Raw genomic sequence first — 18,264 nt, 5'->3', positions numbered from 1 at the left:
CTTGTGAATATCCTGTTTAGATCTCCCAAGTGCTGAGCTACCACCAATTTCTATGTACCTCATAAAAGTGGAATCATATAACTATATATCATTGTATTGTTATATTAATAATGTTATATATTATAACATTGTCTCTATGTGAGCGGTGTATTCACTAGTATAATGGTCACAGAATTTATTTTTTTAAGGCCAAATAATACTATATTCCCATAACCACATTTTTGTTTACCTATCTTATGTATTTGGCTACTTGGGTTATTCTTCATTTGCCCTTTGCTAATGCAGCTATAAATATGACTGTACACGGATCTCTTTGAAATCCCACTTCCAACTATTTGGCATTCGATATTCAGCAGTGGGATTAGTAGTTTATATAGATTTTATTTTAGTTATTTTCAGTTTTTTGCAACCATTGCAGTATTTTACACCAACAGTGTAAACAGCATCTATTTTTCCCCAACATCCCGTCAAGCTTTATTTTCTTCTTAAATATAATAACGATCCATGGGTCGATCATGGTGGCGCACAGCTTTTGTCGCAGCAGATACCTCTAAGTTCTCAGACAGCCTGATCTGTTGCTGGATAGCCAGGATCACGCAGAGCCCATCTTAAGAAGGTGAGAAAGAGAGAAGAAGAAGAAGAAGAAGAAGAAGAAGAAGAAGAAGAAGAAGAAGAAGAAGAAGAAGAAGAAGAAGAAGAAAGCCATCCTAAAGAGAATGACATGCTTTTGATTTGAACATCCTTTCATGCGTCCGTTTATTGGCGTTTGTGTATCTCCTCTAGAGAAATATGTCCAAATTCTTTACCTACTTTCCTTCCCTCTATCTTTTAATCTTCCCTCCTCCTTTCCCGTCATAACAACCAGATTGCTTTCTTGTTGTGGATTTTTTTATAACCTGGATACACACTCCCTAACGGAAATGCATTATCTTTATTCAATTTGTAGATCTAGCCACCAATTAACTGCGTCCAAACTGCCAGGCATTCTACAAGCCCTGCTCTGTAGCGCCTTTCCAGTCTTGCGAGGCAAACTATTTAGAGATGTAATAAACTACCCGCCTATGTGCATTATTTACAAGTGACTAAATCACGATTTTAGGTCATCAACTGAGCTAGGGTTAATCTTGGACGTTCCTGTTCGGGTACCTAAAAAAAACTGGAGTTGTGAGGGAGCGGGGTGAACACACGTCTCCTTCCACCAGGCAACCCTTCCTCGGGTCAGCCGTGCGTGCAGTCCCCAGGTGCCTAGGGAACCGGCGCCCGGGCGCGGAGCTACTTCCGGTGGGGAAGAGAAAGGGAAGACACCAGCGGAAGCGGGAAACGTGCTGTGTAATCACTGAGACGCGGAGGCGCTTGCGGCTTCTAAAATGCCGGATTACCTAGGTGCGGACCAGCGGAAAACCAAAGAGGAGGAGAAGGACGACAAGCCCATCCGAGGTGAGAGGACACGGGCTCGCCCTCCCACCCGGGAGCGGCCCGCGCTGGCACCGTAGAGGCGCCGGATTCCCGCCGCCTCAGTGCCCTGCCGGCCTTAGATCCGAGCGGTGACCGCTCTGGGCCGCAGCCCCGTCTGTCTGTCCATCTGTCTGTCTGTCTGCCTCACGTCCGCCCCCTCGAATATTTTACCAGGCGCTGAGGTTCTGTATCTCGTGAAGCCTTGCAGGTCTTCAAAAAGTGGCAGCCAGGTGGGCTGTGAATTCTACCTCCCGGCCCTATCCCCTCCTTCCCAGTTGTATTAGCTTGGCTACTGATTGTCACTGTGTAGCGACAATCCTGAAACACGATGGTACAAAAGAGATAGAAGAGACAAACTCTCATCTTGGCCCCATGATTCCAGCCAAGAAATGAATTGCCATTTTGCCCTTTTTTTTTTCTAGATATTTTAAACAAGACTCGAGTGTGTCTGTCATAATGTGTCTTGCTGTATATCAGCATCTTGAATTTAGAGATTTCGTGATAACAAGTGTTGTTCCCTCCATGTGCTTATTGTCCTATGTTGTGGCAGTACAATAACATTTAATTATTGGTGGAGATTTCGATTGTTACAGTTCACAAATGACCGTGTTATATAACCTATCACATGGAAGTTACAGGCTAAATTCTAGAAGCAGGGATATCATTATTGCCAAATGACTTCCACAGAGAGTAGGCTTGTTGACTTTTTTTTTTTTTCCACTCAAAAATGATATGTGGTCAAAATTTGGATGTAATCTTCGTCCCCACACCTTTTTTAGTTTTTTCCCCTACTCCCCTCTTTTTTGATTTTGTTTTTTTTTTTTTTTTTTTTTTTAGCTTTGTCTTCATACTTTGTTTTAAGCTTCTTTTACCGTAAGAACTATTTTTCAATGTTGCTCTTCCCTTTCTTAACAGCTTCAACTCTCCTAGCACCTATCCTTCACCATTTATGCTGCTTCTCCCAGAGAAAGCATTTTTATCTTCACTGACTCTGCCACATGACTTAAACGTGTTTTACACCGTTGAGAGTTTCAGGAACTCGGGGCCTATTGGAAAATTTCGTCAGAAAGTTTGTATGTCATCTGTTTATACTAACCTATGTCTTTCTCTGGATGGGGTATTTTGTAAAATTATTCAGATAATTTTGGAGTTCAAGTATGACTAAAGTGTGTTGGATTTTAAGTGCATCTTATATGATCTTTACAGAAACATTGTGAAGGTAAAGTTCTCTCTGTGTTAGATGGTGAAATGAATGCTGGAGAAATTAAATGGATTGCCTAAGGTAACCATGTGGGTATGACTTATTTTTACCTAGCCATGAGGTTGTTGCAGTTTCAAGCCTCATGATCTTTTGTTCCCTGTCTTGGTTCTGTGGCATCCTTTTGAATGGGAGTTTGATACCCTGGGATCACCTGACTCCTGGTGACTGTCATCCCAGTCTAATGACGCTTAGACTCACTCCATTTTCACTTCTAAAGTGGCAAACTTCCCATCATACTTTATGCTCTTCCTTTTTAACTCTGGGAACTTCGTTGTTTCATATCTCTTTCTGCGTATAGGCTATCCACATTATTCAAACCATTTCAACCTTGTCTATCAATTTACTTCAACTCAGGCTTTCGGTTCACCTGGTCCCTCCTGCTGATTGTTCGTGCTGTTGACCCCACTTGGCCAGAGTCTCAGTCAACCCTTTGCCTCTTCCTCAAGCCCTCTGTTTAGCTCCTGTGCTCCTGGCTGGTGGATGGATGACCTTTCTCCTTTTCTTCAAGAGTTCTCTTCTGGGTTACCTCTCACTCAGTTCTGCCTCAGAGGACTCAGTGCCAGTCTCTGTCAAGTCTAACCTCATCTCTGTTCCTGGTCTTACCTCTCCTTCTCCCCTGGGACTTAGTCACTACTCCAGTGTGTGTTCCTATAGAATTTTCTCCTTTTGTTTCTCTAAATATACTAATATCTACTTTGTCTTAAAAGCATACATTTGAGAAAACCTATTATCTCTTTTCTATCTACAACCCATTTTTTTCATTGTCTCCTCTCCCTCCCTGTCTTCTTTCCTCTCTTTTTCTCCCCCTCCCTCCCCTCTGTCCTTTCTTTCTTTCCTTCTCTCTCCCTCTTCCACTCCCTTCCTTTCTTCCTTTCTCTCTCTCCCTTCCTTTCCTTCTTTCTCCTTGCTTAAACAGCGGAAAGAATGAAGTCACTGTTAGGAGGACCTAGATGTAAGTCTTGGTGTTGGTTTTTACTAACTGGCCATGTAATAACAAAGAGGTCACCTAAATGTTTTCTCCAGTGTAGTTTGGAAGCAATCATGTATGTGGGATGTAGTATATATCCATTTGTCTCTAATCACTGTAATTCACACAGTGACTTGAACAGATGGTGACTTCTGTTGCCCTGACTGTCCACTGCTTTGCTAGGCAACCTTACTAAACTTCTCTAGCTGAGCTGTACTGCTTGTCTTCTTTGCTGCTTCTCTGTCCTTCATTGTGTTCTATAATAGTTTCTCCAGAATTTCCTCCATTCACATCTGGAACTGTCTCTTCTCATATGACCCAGTTAACATTTTTTCCCCTTTCTCTCTAGTTTAGAAAGGTTTATTGTGGGAGGTGGCAAGCAGGTAGGGTCAGCCCTTGGCAGCTGCTTTCCTTGAGGTCACTAGTAGGCTGCTCAGCTCCTCATGGCTTCCTCTTGGTTCATTCCCCACCTTCTTGATGAATTTGAGCTCCATTTGTTCTTGGAGACCTTGGAAACATTTCATAAGGCCACACAATTCCTGGAGCATCTCTTCAAGGAATTCGGTGTGGTTAGTGAGGCATCGACACCTTGTGATCTTTGTTGAGGCCCGTGGCTACTACTCTACAGTGGCAGCCAAGACCAGAAGGACGGGGTCACTTGGAGCCCAGTTAATCTTTTTGACTTCATGTTGGTACTGAAACTTTACTTTCTGACTTCTCTGCCTGTGTTGACAAGTGGGGATGTGCTGGTGTTAGGGATTTTTGAGATTACCATTAGATTCTGAAATTTATAGGACAAGTCATAGAACTTAGACAGTTACAGTTGTGACTATGGCTTTATTGTGGTTAGGTGCAAAGACAAAAGGGACAGTGGAGGAAACCAGAAATAAGAATTGCACGGATGCTCCTGATTGTCTCAACAAGATGGGATGGTGTGATAATTAATTATCAGTGTGGGAAGAGTGTTAGAGACTCAGTGCCAGAGCCCAGTGGTTTTGGGTTTTTTGTGTTTACTGGGGGTTGGATAGTTAGGCAGGTTTTGCTTCGCCCATACCGAAATTCCAGACTCTCAGAAGGAAAGTTGGTGTTATGTATAAGCTGTTATTTGTGCAAATAAATAGTTTTGGCACAGTGATCGACTCTTAGTTTTGGAATGATCAGAACTCCCCAAATCCAAGTTTTCAGACAGCAAGCAGGCCTCCAAAGGGTAGCAGGCCAGCTGACTCTTTTTTGTAGGTAAGAGATACCAAAGCTTAGGAAAATTGACATGGATTAAGGTGTCTCTCTCTGCTAACCAGTTTCTCTAGTTATTATTTCTGTACATTGAGGTTCCCAGGCACAGAGCCTGAGAAATTTTTGATTCTTCTCTTCCTTGGCTCCCAATTTACTCTGCTAACGTGTGCTAACGTGTGCACTGCAGATTCTCACTCTTGGGGCTTATCTAGTTCTGGCTCGCCCCCCCCCCCTTTTTTGGGGGGGGGGGGCTGTACTAGGGATTAAACTTACAGCTTCTTTTCTTTTTTTCCAGACGGGGCTTTTCTGTGTAGTCTTAGAAGTCCTCATCTGTAGACCAGGTTAGCCTCAGACTCAGAGATTCACCTGCCTCTGCCTCCTTACTCCTGAGAATAAAGTCGTGAGCCTTTACCGCCTGGAACTTCCAGCTTCTTACATGCTAAGGCCAACTTTGTCTTATAATTTACACCACTGTGAGAGTCTTGTGACCCCAGATTGGCCTCATGTACTCCATTTTGCTGCATAGCTAGTCCTTCTTAAGATGTAGTTTTGTGGGTTTTTTTTTTTTTTTTTTTTTTTTTTAAGACAGTCTTTGCATGTAGCCTTGGCTGTCCTGGAACTTGTTTAGTAGACCAGTATGAACTCGAACTGCTTACCTCTGCCTCCCGAGTGCTGGAATTAAAGGCATGTGCCACCACGCCCAGCTGAGATAGAGTTTTAATGTTAAGATGTGCTGTGGTCCTGGCACTGGAGGACTGCATCTTCACTACCATGTCCCTTTACTCTGACAAGAGTGCTGCTCCACCCAGACTCTGGTGTTTCTTGCTCTGGTTGCTGTTAACTAAGTGCACCCTCCCTCTACTCGGGACACTTCAAAAGAGCCCAGCCTTCTCTATGCAAACCATCTTCCTGGATTGAAAAATGTTTTTTTTAAATATGTACAGTGGATTATAAAAATATTTGTTTATTGGTGCTTTGCTCACACGTATGTATGTATGATACCTGTGGTCCTGGTAGGTATTTATTCTTTATTTTACAGCAGTGATGTTACTTGCTGAGGCTATCCCACTAACAGAGTCCAGACTTAGGATTAGTTCCTATCAGTCTTGGCTGAGCTCCTACCTGTCCTATCACCTGTGTGAGACCCTTGAGACAGGATCACTTTCTGTTCATGCTCTTGAATGCCCACAGAAGCACATGACTATTGACTTGAGGATCACAGTTAAATCTTAGTGACAAGGCAGATCCACAATGCAGAGTGTACCACTAAAGAGGCATAAACTATGTCTCACTTAGAGATAGACTTAATAATTTATAATACCTGATAACATTTAGGTAATTACCATCTAGGACTTCTTCATATTTTTAAAACAGAAAAGACATTTGTAAAGACATTATATGCATGGTCAATATTTTTTTATTTTTTATTTTTTATTTTTTTTTCGAGACAGGGTTTCTCTGTATAGCCCTGGCTGTCCTGGAGCTCACTTTGTAGACCAGGCTGGCCTGGAACTCAGAAATCCGCCTGCCTCTGCCTCCCGAGTGCTGGGATTAAAGGCGTGCGCCACCACGCCCGGCATGGTCAATATTTTTAACCTTAATTGACTTAATACTTGAGTAGCTTTCTGTAAGAACTGTTGTAACATGTAGTTTCTACTACTCTGCTTCAAGCTCCAGGCGGACTATGCTACCAGCACTCTTGTGGGTGTGCATCCCCCCACCCCCCAACACCAGCCTCTCCCAGGTTCCTTTGTATCTGTGGATGACTCACACACTCACACTAGCTTACTTTTGATATGCTTTTAGCTCAATGGCTGGGCACTTCTAAGCCTCCCTTACCTTCACTCCCAGCTCACCATCTCTAAATCTGCCCTCAGCTTTTCTAATCTCCCACCTGCTATCCCAAGCCCAGTCGGGGAAGTGGCCAGTGGCCACTCCACCAGAGATCTCACATGGCTGGTGGCTCTCCTTCCAAAGCATGGCAAATCCTTTTTCCTCCTACTGCATTCTTAGCCTGCCTGTAGGAACCTGGAAGTCTCACCTCTTCTGCCCAGCCATTGGCCCTAGCATCTTTATTAATCAATCAAGAACCAATGGGGGAACAGGACCTTCAGTGTTTACAAGCAGATTCCCAGTCATTTTAATAGCTGCTTTGTATTTCTGTCTTGTGTTTTCTTTTGTGTTTTTTATTTGAGTTTCCTTGGGTAGCCCTGGCTGTCTTGGAACTTGGACTGTAGACTAGGCTGGCCTTGAGCTCAGATTCTCCTGCCTCTGCCTCCCAAGTGCTGGGATTGAAGGCGTTAGTCATTACCACCCAGCTGCTGCTTTGTATTTCATTGTATGACTACAGCCTGATTTAAAAAAAACAAAACAAGCTGGGCGTGGTGGCACACGCCTTTAATCCCAGCACTCGGGAGGCAGAGGCCGGAGGATTTCTGAGTTCGAGGCCAGCCTGGTTTACAGAGTGAGTTCCAGGACAGCCAGGGCTATACAGAGAAACCCTGTCTCGAAAAAATCAAAAACGCCAAAAAAAACCAAAAAAACCCAAGATCCATAGTGGGTGTGTTTTATTTGTGCAGTATATAAGTATATAAAATGGTAATCTTTTTTTAATTTTTTAAAAATTTTTATTAGATATTTTCTTCATTTACATTTCAAATGCTATCCCAAAAGTCCCCTATACCCTCCCCCTGCCCTGCTCCCCTACCCACTCATTCCCACTTCTTGGCCCTGGTGTTCCCCTGTACTGGGGCATAGCCTTTTTTTTTTTTTAAATTAGTACTGGTCATGTGCAGCGAGTCATGAGTCAGTTCTTTTTTTTTTTTTTTTTTTAGATCTATTTATTAGTATATCTTAGTACACTGTCTTCAGACTTACCAGAAGAGGGCATCAGATCTCATTACGGATGATCGTGAGCCACCATGTGGTTGCCAGGATTTGAACTCAGGACCTTCGGAAGAGCAGTCAGTGCTCTTAATCACTGAGCCATCTCTCCAGTCCGGCCTTTTTGTCTTATTGACAGTATCTTTTGCCCTACAGAAGCTTTGCAATTTTATGAGGTCCCATTTGTTGATCCTTGATCTTACAGCACAGGCCATTGCTGTTCTGTTTAGGAACTTTTCCCCACTCTCTCCTCTATTAATTTCAGTGTCTCTGGTTTTATGTGGAGGTCTTTGATCCACTTAGACTTGAGCTTTGTACAAGAACATAAGAATGGATCAATTTGCATTCTTCTACATGATAACCGCCAGTTGTGCCAGCACCAGTTGTTGAAATGGCTGTCTTTTTTTCCACTGGATGGTTTTAGCTCCCTTGTCAAAGATCAAGTGACCACAGGTGTGTGGGTTCATTTCTGGGTCTTCAATTAATTATATTCCATTGATCTACCTGTCTGTACCAGTACCATGCAGTTTATACCACAATTGCTCTGTAGTACAGCTTGAGGTCAGGCATGGTGATTCCACCAGAGGTTTTTTTATTGTTGAGAATAGTTTTTGCTATCCTAGGTTTTTTATTATTCCAGATGAATTTGCAAATTGCCCTTTCTAACTCAGTGAAGAATTGAGTTGGAATTTTAATGGAAATTACATTGAATCTGTAGATTGCTTTCAGCAGGATAGCCATTTTTACTATATTAATCCTGTCAATATAAAATGGTAATCTTGTGTGTAATTCATTCTCCCCTCGTCTTTCTCAGGTTTTGGAACTCTGTTACAACATTTTGATTTGAACAGAAACGATGACCAGCTTCCCTCTCTTGTTGAACTTCATCTTAATTTTTGTTTCTGTTTTGTTTTAGCTCTGGATGAAGGGGATATTGCCTTGCTGAAAACTTACGTAAGTCTTTCAAATGGCTACAACGTGAAGATGTTTTGTGTTAAAAAAAAAAAAAAAAAAAAACTTGTTTTTATTTTGTCTTTCTAAACTGATTAGAAAGGACTGTCAAAGAGCTCACACTAATTAAGAGGAGTTCTCTGCCCAAAGTTTCCTCTAGATGACAATAGAGTGGGTATGCAGCATGCCTGACCCTACTCCCCGTCTTTACACAACCTCTAATAATGAGAGCTAAAATATCGAAAGATATTTAAATGACTTGTGTAAATGGTCACTGTAATTAAAATGATTGTGACAAAATTAGATTTGAAATGGAAAATATAAGTGCATAGAAATAGGCTACTTTCCAGCTAGGTGTGGTAGCTCTTGCCTCTCACCCAGCATGAAGGTGAGGTTAGCCAGGACTACTTAGTTAAGGTGCAGATCAACTAACTACAGGGTGAGCCTGTCAGAGCATGCAGAAGTCGCTGCTTTAGGAACATGTCTGAAATGTTCTCCCTCCTCTGGTCTCCCTCCCCAGGTTCTGATACAGTAAGGCTCATCAGATTGTTAACGCTAAAGTTGTATGTGACATTAGTAAGCTGCTGATGTTCCTATGTTCTAACTAAGCTGTTCTTTGTCACCTAGGGCCAGAGTACATATTCAAGGCAGATCAAGCAGGTTGAAGATGACATTCAACAACTCCTCAAAAAAATTAATGAGCTCACTGGTACGTATTTATCCCAACTCCTTTTCTTTACATGAATTGTTCGATGTGCTAAAAAAAATTTAAATATAAATTTGAAGTTAAATTATGACTTACAGATTTTAAAGGAAATTTGGCCACATTTAACACTCGCTTGCTACATACTCTTGTACAACTGTGTTTAATCCTTATTAAGTAACGTCATCCTTTACACAAATAATATTTCTGCTGGTCAAAGCCTAGCTCAGCAAACTCTAATACATCAAAAATTTATATTGATTTAAAAATGGGATTTTTTTTTTTAATCCAGTATGGATATTGTCTGGCTCTTGACATTTTCTTAGAACTTAAATAGTGAAATCTTACAGTACAAGAAAACAAAACAAAGCAAAAGTCAAGTAGGCATTACCTTTTTTGGTCTGATTGCTTTTGGGCAGTGGTTTTGGGTGGGGCTATGGGGTAATGATTCTGTTTGAAGGCATTAGGCAGTGCCAGGAGGCAGCTTGATCCCTGTGATGTGCAGAAAGGTAGCACTCGTAATATATGTATAGTGGCTAGAAACCAGGGGTGCTGCTAAGCATCCTACAAAATGTACAGAGCAGTCCCTGGGGAAGGAGTTACTCACTCCAAATGCCAGCAGTGCTGGGGTTGAGGAAGCTAGTCTTAGGGTCGTGTGCTACATTTGCTGAATTGTGTCATCGTTCTCTTTGTAGGTATTAAAGAGTCTGACACTGGGTTGGCACCTCCAGCCCTCTGGGATTTGGCTGCAGACAAACAAACACTTCAGAGTGAACAGCCATTACAGGTGGCAAGGTATGCACAATGCTCTTTAGGGATTTATTTTTATTCCTAAGCAGATTTTAGAGTTTGGGACTGATACAGTACTTAAAAGATTTTTTTGTTTCACATTTCATAAATAAAGCTTTGTAGAAGCATCTTGAATTAGAATTCTTTATCTTAGGTACTTACTAAAATATGTGACATTGTGATCATATAAAAGTGGAGGTGCTCAGAAAGTATAGAGGACAATGTGGAAAGCTCAGTGCTCACAGTGCAGTGGTCCCTCCAGTCCTCTTACATGCATCTTCCTATGTGTGACAGCATGCACACAAGCAATCTGGAGTCCTTGTGGTTTTTATTGCATTTATTTATTGTGTGTGAGCACTGTCATGTGCACAGTGTGGGTTGGAGTCCTCCCCATTGCCATGTAGGTTCAGGGAGTAATCGCAGAATGCCCGAGTTTGGTGGCAGCCCCTACAACCTGCTGAGCCATCTTACCAGCTCCTTGAGGGCTTTTTATTTGTTTCTTTGTTCGATTTTTATTTTGTTTGAGACAGGATTTCTCTGAGTAGCCCTGGCTATCCTGGAACTCATTCTGTAGACCAGGCTGGCCTTGAACTCAGAGATCTGCCTGTTTCTGCCTCCTGAGTGCTGGGATTAGAGGCATGCACCACCACAAATGGCTGATGTGTTTCGTTTTTGAGTCTGCCTTGCAAATATAGCTCTGCTGGCCTAGAGCTATGTGTGTGGATGAGGCTGACTTGAAGTTGGATGGTCCTTTAGTTTGTGTCCTGAATGCTGGGATTACAAACCTGGTATGCCATGCCTCGCCCAGGCCCAGCTCCATCCCTTTTGGTGGATCTGGAGTGCTTTCTTACTGACACTGACACTGAGTGTGAGGCTGTTCTCATGCTTACTCTCACTGATCTTTACACATGGCTTCCTTAGGGCTTTGAAGATAACTTGTGATACTTACAGTTGCTGTTTAATGAGACCAGCACCTTAGCTACCTGAGGGACAGTTTCTATGGATGATTTATTTTTTTCTATCCCAGGGCCATGATTTCTTGCTTCTTCTGATGTGTTATACGTTTTCTGGGGTGTGGTTCAGTAATGGCTGTTGGCTCTGGATGAAAAAACAGTAACTGGCATTGTAATCCATCAGCTCTGGAAGAGAGGACCCTTTCCCAGTGTCGGTTATTCTTGGTACTTGCTGGTATTTTTTAAGTTTTTTTTTGATTGTTAGTTTGTGTTTTGTCAGCCTCTTGTTTTGCTCAACTAATGATAAGTAATTATGGTTGGCTGCTTTTCTTAGATTCCCTGCTGGTGTTTTCCAACTAAGCTTGGGGTCATCTCTGATTAAAGACAGGCCCTAAGATAGCAGCAGTAGAGGCGGACACTCGATGGTTCTTTGAGTTTGGACTCTGAGGAGTGCTGAACGCATCCTGCCCCTCTTGCAGTCAGGCTTCTGGGTTTCCTGGCTCCACTGTTGTGAGGCTGGTGGGTCTCTGGTTTCCTACACACCTGCAGACAGGAGGGAGAGAGTCTCTGAGTTAACTGCAATAAGATTCTTTTGTCCTTACTGAGAGTCAGCCAGTTTTTAATTTACTCTTTTATTTTTAATGTTTTTTTTTAACAATTTATTCATTATTATAAATAAGTACACTGTCGCTGTCTTCAGACACACCAGAGGGCGTCAGATCTCATTACAGGTGATTATGAACCACCATGTGGTTGCTGGGATTTGAATTCAGGACCTTCGGAAGAGCAGTTAGTGCTCTTACCCACTGAACCATCTCTCCAGCCCTTTTTTTTTTTTTTAATTTATTTATTTATTATATGTAAGTTCACTGTAGCTGTCTTCAGACACACCAGAAGAGGGAGTCAGATCTTGTTAAGGATGGTTGTGAGCTACCATATGGTTGCTGGGATTTGAACTAAGGACCTTTGGAAGAGCAGCCGGGTGCTCTAACCTGCTGAGCCATCTCACCAGCCCTCCAGCCCTATTTTTAATGTTTTTAAAAGTTAAATATTAACTCTAATGGGATACTACACCATGTGTTTAGAGGTCAGACAAAATTTTGTGGAAATTGATTCTTTTCACCAGATAGATCTTAGAAATAAATCAAAGTCAGATCATTAGGCTTGGCAACACCTTGGCACCTTGGCACCTTTTTCCGCTGAGCTGCGTGTGCTTTTTACCAAAAAAAAGGAAAAAATATTTATATTGTTGTAGTCCGTTAGTGATTTTCAGGGTTCCAAAATACTGACTTTTTTTTTTTTTCTAAATAGTTCTGCTAGCATTCTTACTGCTTTTTTCAGTAAAGATAGGCTGTTGAAGGTTATTCAGCCATATTGTAAGTCAAAGTTTCTGAATATATACTTCTTTCTTTTTTTAGAAAGATAGAATCTCACTCTGTAGCCTAGGCTGGTCTCAAATTTGTAGTGATTCTCCTGCCTCTGACTCCAAGGGTTGGGATTATAGGCATGGGAAAACGTACCCTGCCTACTTTTTGAACTGTAGATTAGCCAGATCCCAGATGTGGTAGTACCTGGTGGCCGCCCTTGCCTGTCATCGTAGCTCAGGAGGCTCGCCGTGTGCGTGCTGTCAACCTCAGCTACAATTAGACCATGTCTTAAAGCAAAAGACAAATGAACACTCCCCACTCCCACCCCCACCCCCACCCCCACTGCCTTCCCTCCCCATGATTAAAAATAGCAAAAACCTCCCTCTGTGCCTATGAAGTAGCAGCCAGTCAGCTAAAGTAATAATACACGGAATTTTCCTTATCACGTGTGCTAGAAACAAAATACTTCTCTGTCAGTTATGTCAGCATGCCACGCTGGAAGCTGCTGTGTATTTCTGTTTTTGTTGCTATGGTTTATGCAATAGCTGCCCTATATGAATTATATACTCAATTTTCTATTTTCTTTAATAGATAGTTGGATACACATGGCATTATATTTTAACCTTTACCAGATCTCTCAGAGTGAATATTTTCAGATTAAAAATCACAACAAAAATGGATTTTAAATGTGAACCCAGGAGAAAAATGAAAACACATAATTACTAAATTTTATATAAAACACATGGCTATGCTCTTACAGGGAAAATAAAAAGGGAAGCCACTTAAGACAAAAAGGTGTCTGATAATGAGGGGACATGAAGAAGAAAGTCACGCTTGAGAACCACTAATGACACTTGTGGGTTTAGTTTTTCTGGGGAAGGGTATTATCTGAAATTTTTATGGCCTAAGTCTGAGAGGCCCTGGGGGCTGGGCAGTGGCCCTGTGTCTGCAGTTTTGGTCTGCACTTGTTCCTTATTGCCCTGCCTGCCCTGGGAGCAATCCGCTAACAGGACCTCACCTCACCGTTGGTGGTTTGGGTTCCTTACTCTCATGAAGCCTTTTGCTGTGGTAGATGTACGAAGATAATCAACGCTGATTCGGAGGACCCAAAATACATCATCAATGTGAAGCAGTTTGCCAAGTTCGTGGTGGATCTCAGTGATCAGGTGGCACCCACTGACATCGAAGAAGGGATGAGAGTTGGGTAAGTTGGCACTATGCCTTCATTTTGAATGAGAAAACAGAATGCCGTAGAGTACTAAGGGCTGGTGCAACCCCAGGCTTTCCTCCTCTGTGAGCTCCTTGGCTTCACACCAGCGTAGCCTTCCCATTCCCACCGTTTTGTCTTGTACATGGCTTGATGTGTCCCAATTAAGGATGCTCAGCTAAGGTGGAGGCAGCACTGCCTGAGAACAGTTAATGAGGACTGACTGGATGCCTGTAGACTTCCTAATAAGTCACTCTGTATAACTTTTCCTCTTCGTAATTTCTCTTTTGCTTACCTATAATTTGGTCTTAAACACTAGCTAGAAAAAGTCCTCTGAAAACTTAAAGAGCACCTATTTTGTTTTTATTTTTACTTCTGTAGTGTGGACAGAAATAAATACCAAATTCACATTCCACTACCTCCTAAGATCGACCCAACAGTTACCATGATGCAGGTAAGAAACCTGGAGGAGGGGACTGGCATGACTTTAATATAATTGCAAGCCAGGCATAGTGCTCCTGTCTATAACACCAGCATTCAGAAGGCTTAGGCAGAAGGATTGCCACAAGTTAAAGGCAGCCTGGGCAACATAGTGAGTTTGAGGCTAGCCTGGGCTACAAAGCGAAAGCCTATTTCATAAAAACAAACAAAGCCTCCCACACAAAAAAGCAATTGTATCTATTCCAAAAAAGTTTGAAGCTTTTAAGCAGTTAATGGAGCTTATGCCCTAAAAAGTTACCAAAAAATGAAAAGATTTTTGAGGCGTCTTTATCAGTAATTGTCACTTATGTCATAATATGTAGCACAACAAGTAGCTCTAGGACACTGGAATTAATCTCTTAACTTATACTAAATAGTTCTAACTCCTTTTTTATGAACATTCTTGTTACAGACTGGTTGTTATGGTATTAGGTTTCCTGTGGAGGATCTGGTCTGCTACTCAAAAGCCTAAGACTATGTTGTATAATCTTTCTTTCCTAGGTGGAGGAAAAACCCGACGTCACATACAGCGATGTTGGTGGCTGTAAGGAACAGATTGAGAAATTGCGAGAAGTAGTTGAAACCCCTCTGCTCCATGTAAGTAGCTGAGTGTCTTGCAGCCTTCCATGCAGTGAGCGCTGGCACTGCCTGTGTCCCCACAGCTGATGAAAGCTTATGACACGGCGGTGGCGGGAAAAGATGGTGAGCTTCATATTGGGAGCAAGCAAAAAGAATTGAGTAGCCCGGTGTATTACCAGACAGATCTGTTACTTAGATTGATAAAGGAAATTAGGAGTGGTCAATAGTACTATCTAAGTATGTTACAGTTGTTATATATAGAAGAAAATGGTTGTTTCAGTGACATGAAGAGAAAAAAGTTAAGCCTTAGAGGATAGGAACATGCCATACCTGAGAATTGATTTCTTAGGCACTATAATTATTTAAAGTGAAAATAAGTTGTTAGGGCTGGATAATTAAAGCATCCTTAAAAGTCATTTAGATAGATTGATATGATTTTGGTTTAGATATTATACCGTAGAATAAGTAAAAGTACTTTAGATCAAGCATACAAATTATAGATCTAAATTGTTTCTGTTTATTATTTTTATCTTTATTGTATAAAATTTGTGTCTGTTACAGCCAGAGAGGTTTGTTAACCTTGGAATCGAGCCTCCAAAGGGTGTACTGCTGTTTGGGCCACCAGGCACAGGCAAGACACTCTGTGCTAGGGCAGTTGCGAATCGGACTGATGCTTGCTTCATTCGAGTTATTGGGTCTGAGCTCGTACAGAAATACGTCGGCGAGGTAAAATGAATTTGTCAAAATTACGGCACTTATTGTTCTGTGAGAGATGTGTGGTATTTGCATAAAATTAAACAATAATTCCAATGAGCTGGATGTAAAGTGAATAAGTAATAAGATTAAAATTAAATTGAAAATAATAATTCTTAAGTAGGCTACTTTTTAAATTTTTGAGCAATGTTTCCTCCCCAGAAGAATGGAATTTAGTGTAGTTTTGGTATGTGAAGTAAAACAAACAAACAACTCAGAAATGCTGGGTAAACAAAATTTTATCTCAGGGACAGTATTCTGTGGTTTAAAGAGAAAGAAAACGGATTGTCTATATGTTGAGCATGGGTAGCTATACACATTGTCTAGCTAAATATATATATTTAGGTTAAAGACTAGGGCTGTATATATTATATCTAAAACACTGTTTAATATGCTTATGGATTACCAGAAGGGCTACCTGACTAATATGTATTTTAATTTAATATTTTGTTCAAAGTTTAATCAAATTCAGTGTTGAGTAGTTTCAAGTGACAGATCAAATACTTCTGTTAACTCAAGTTTTGCTGCTCTTACTTCACTTAAGAATGTTCATTTCAGGTGGATTTCTGAGTTCAAGGCCAGCCTGGTCTACAAAATGAGTTCCAGGTCAGCCAGAGCTATACAGAGAAACCCTGTCTCCAAAAACAAACACAAACAAACAAAGAATGTTAATTTCACACCTTCTTGTCTGAACCTTAGTGCTGTTTAGTAGTCAGGAAAGTTATGTAATATTGTGTTGAAGCCAGCAGTATTAATTTGGTAATACAGGCAGCAAACCGGGGGGTTGTTTTGTTTTGTTTTGAGACAGAGTTTCTGTGTGTATCCCTGCCTGTCCTGGAACTCTCTCTACCAAGCCAGCCATGAACTCAGAGATCCGCCTGCCTCTGCCTCTTAAGTGCTGGAATTAAAGGCCTGAGCCACGCTGCCTGGCTCAAACTTGAGTTATTTTTAAAAGCTTTAGGTGATAATGATTGAGAATGCTGTTAGGAAAAGTGTGCAGTATATTTATTATACTTTAAGAGATTTTGAAACCAACTCTGTAATAACCAAATTTTCTCATTAGGGAGCTCGAATGGTTCGTGAGCTTTTTGAAATGGCCAGGACAAAAAAAGCCTGCCTTATTTTCTTTGATGAAATTGATGCCATTGGAGGTATGAATGATATTTTATTGATTTAGTTACTTTTTAGTGTGTGTGGTTAAAGGACAAACCTATGGGAGTCAATTCTTTTCTACCATGTTCAAACTGGGCAAAATTCCAGCCCTGAGCAAGGGAAGTGGACACAAGGTCTCATCCCTTCCCATGAAGCAGTTTGCAGTTGGTGCCTGCTGCGAAAGGAGCCCTCGTTATTCTCCAATGGAGCGTCACAGTTTCTATCACCCTCACCCAGGGCAGGCCTTGGCCAACACAAAACAAACTGGGTTTTGTCTGCTTTTCATTTCATTTTGTTTTGCTTTGAAATATTTTGCTTTGCAATTAGTTTTATAACTTCAAAGTAGGATGTGCACTTAGCTGTAAGGGAAGGCTGTGAGCCAAGGGGTGGCATTTTCAGGTCCTGAGTGGTGATGCTCGAAGTGGACATGAGCTGCTTCTCTGCCTTCTTCTCAGGGGCTCGGTTTGACGATGGCGCTGGGGGTGACAATGAAGTGCAGAGAACCATGCTGGAGCTCATCAATCAGCTGGATGGCTTTGATCCTCGAGGCAACATCAAGGTGCTCATGGCCACTAACCGCCCTGACACTCTGGACCCAGCGCTCATGAGACCGGGGAGACTGGACAGGAAGATTGAGTTCAGCTTACCTGACTTAGAGGTCAAAACAGAACTGGATTTTAGAAAAAAAAAATTCTTCAACTTTTGTCTTTTTATACATTTTCATTTTAATATATGTGAATTCCTTAATTTTTAGGGTCGAACGCACATCTTTAAGATTCACGCTCGCTCAATGAGTGTGGAAAGAGACATTCGATTTGAGCTGTTGGCCCGCCTGTGTCCAAACAGTACCGGTGAGTGGCAGGCAGACTTGCTGGTTTCCCGTCAGTCTTCAGGGCTGCCGTAATTAACAGTCGTGTTTTCTCTCTGTCGGACAGGAGCGGAGATTAGAAGTGTTTGCACAGAAGCTGGTATGTTTGCAATCCGAGCACGGAGAAAAATTGCTACAGAGAAGGACTTCTTAGAAGCTGTAAATAAGGTCATCAAGTCTTACGCCAAATTCAGCGCTACTCCCCGCTACATGACATACAATTGAGCCCCAGGGCTCTGAGTGAAAGAACTTCCTGTGCTTTTGTAACTTGTTGCCACCGCACAAAAATAAAAGAGTTAAAAACTGTGTCAGTGCTTCCAGATCTCTGTTCCCTGCTATGCAGTGTTAGTCAGCGTCCCGGCGCACCTCATCTGGAGGATTGATGCGTAAGTACTCTTAGCCTACCGGTAACCCTCGCCCTGCTATGCTGGCTGGCACTGCGCACGGGTCATTTCATTGTAGATAGATCCTCAGGAGGTGCAGAAAGTCCACGTGTCAGGCTCCATTACCTGTTCTGACCTCTGCTACCATCAAAGCACTTCATATGGTGTGTGGCACATGCATCACGATGGGGGTTTCATATCATATGGTGTGTGGCACGTGCATCACGATGGGGGTTTCCCATAGTAAGGGGCTTTTGAAGTAAGGTTTTGGCCAGACTGG

The 18,264-nt window shown here is 41.9% G+C and overlaps 1 protein-coding gene across 1 annotated transcript; it reads left to right on the top strand.

The window, feature by feature from the left end:
- Window positions 1-1,287: 1,287 nt before the first annotated feature.
- Window positions 1,288-17,909, top strand: Psmc2 (proteasome 26S subunit, ATPase 2). Its single transcript, XM_021162062.3, has 12 exons — window positions 1,288-1,437; window positions 8,716-8,753; window positions 9,378-9,459; window positions 10,149-10,248; window positions 13,635-13,766; window positions 14,151-14,223; window positions 14,751-14,846; window positions 15,390-15,554; window positions 16,645-16,732; window positions 17,189-17,391; window positions 17,488-17,584; window positions 17,669-17,909. The coding sequence occupies exons 1-12, from the start codon at window positions 1,368-1,370 to the stop codon at window positions 17,824-17,826; spliced, it is 1,302 nt and encodes a 433-aa protein (XP_021017721.1). The 5' UTR covers window positions 1,288-1,367; the 3' UTR covers window positions 17,827-17,909.
- The last annotated feature ends 355 nt before the right edge of the window (window positions 17,910-18,264 follow it).

This window comes from Mus caroli, unplaced genomic scaffold (genome assembly GCF_978045245.1).
Source record: "Mus caroli unplaced genomic scaffold, Mus_caroli_1 scaffold_4, whole genome shotgun sequence".
Lineage (NCBI taxonomy): Eukaryota > Metazoa > Chordata > Mammalia > Rodentia > Muridae > Mus > Mus caroli.
The sequence above is the reverse complement of the archived record's forward strand: the minus strand, read 5'-3'. Positions and strand labels throughout refer to the sequence as shown.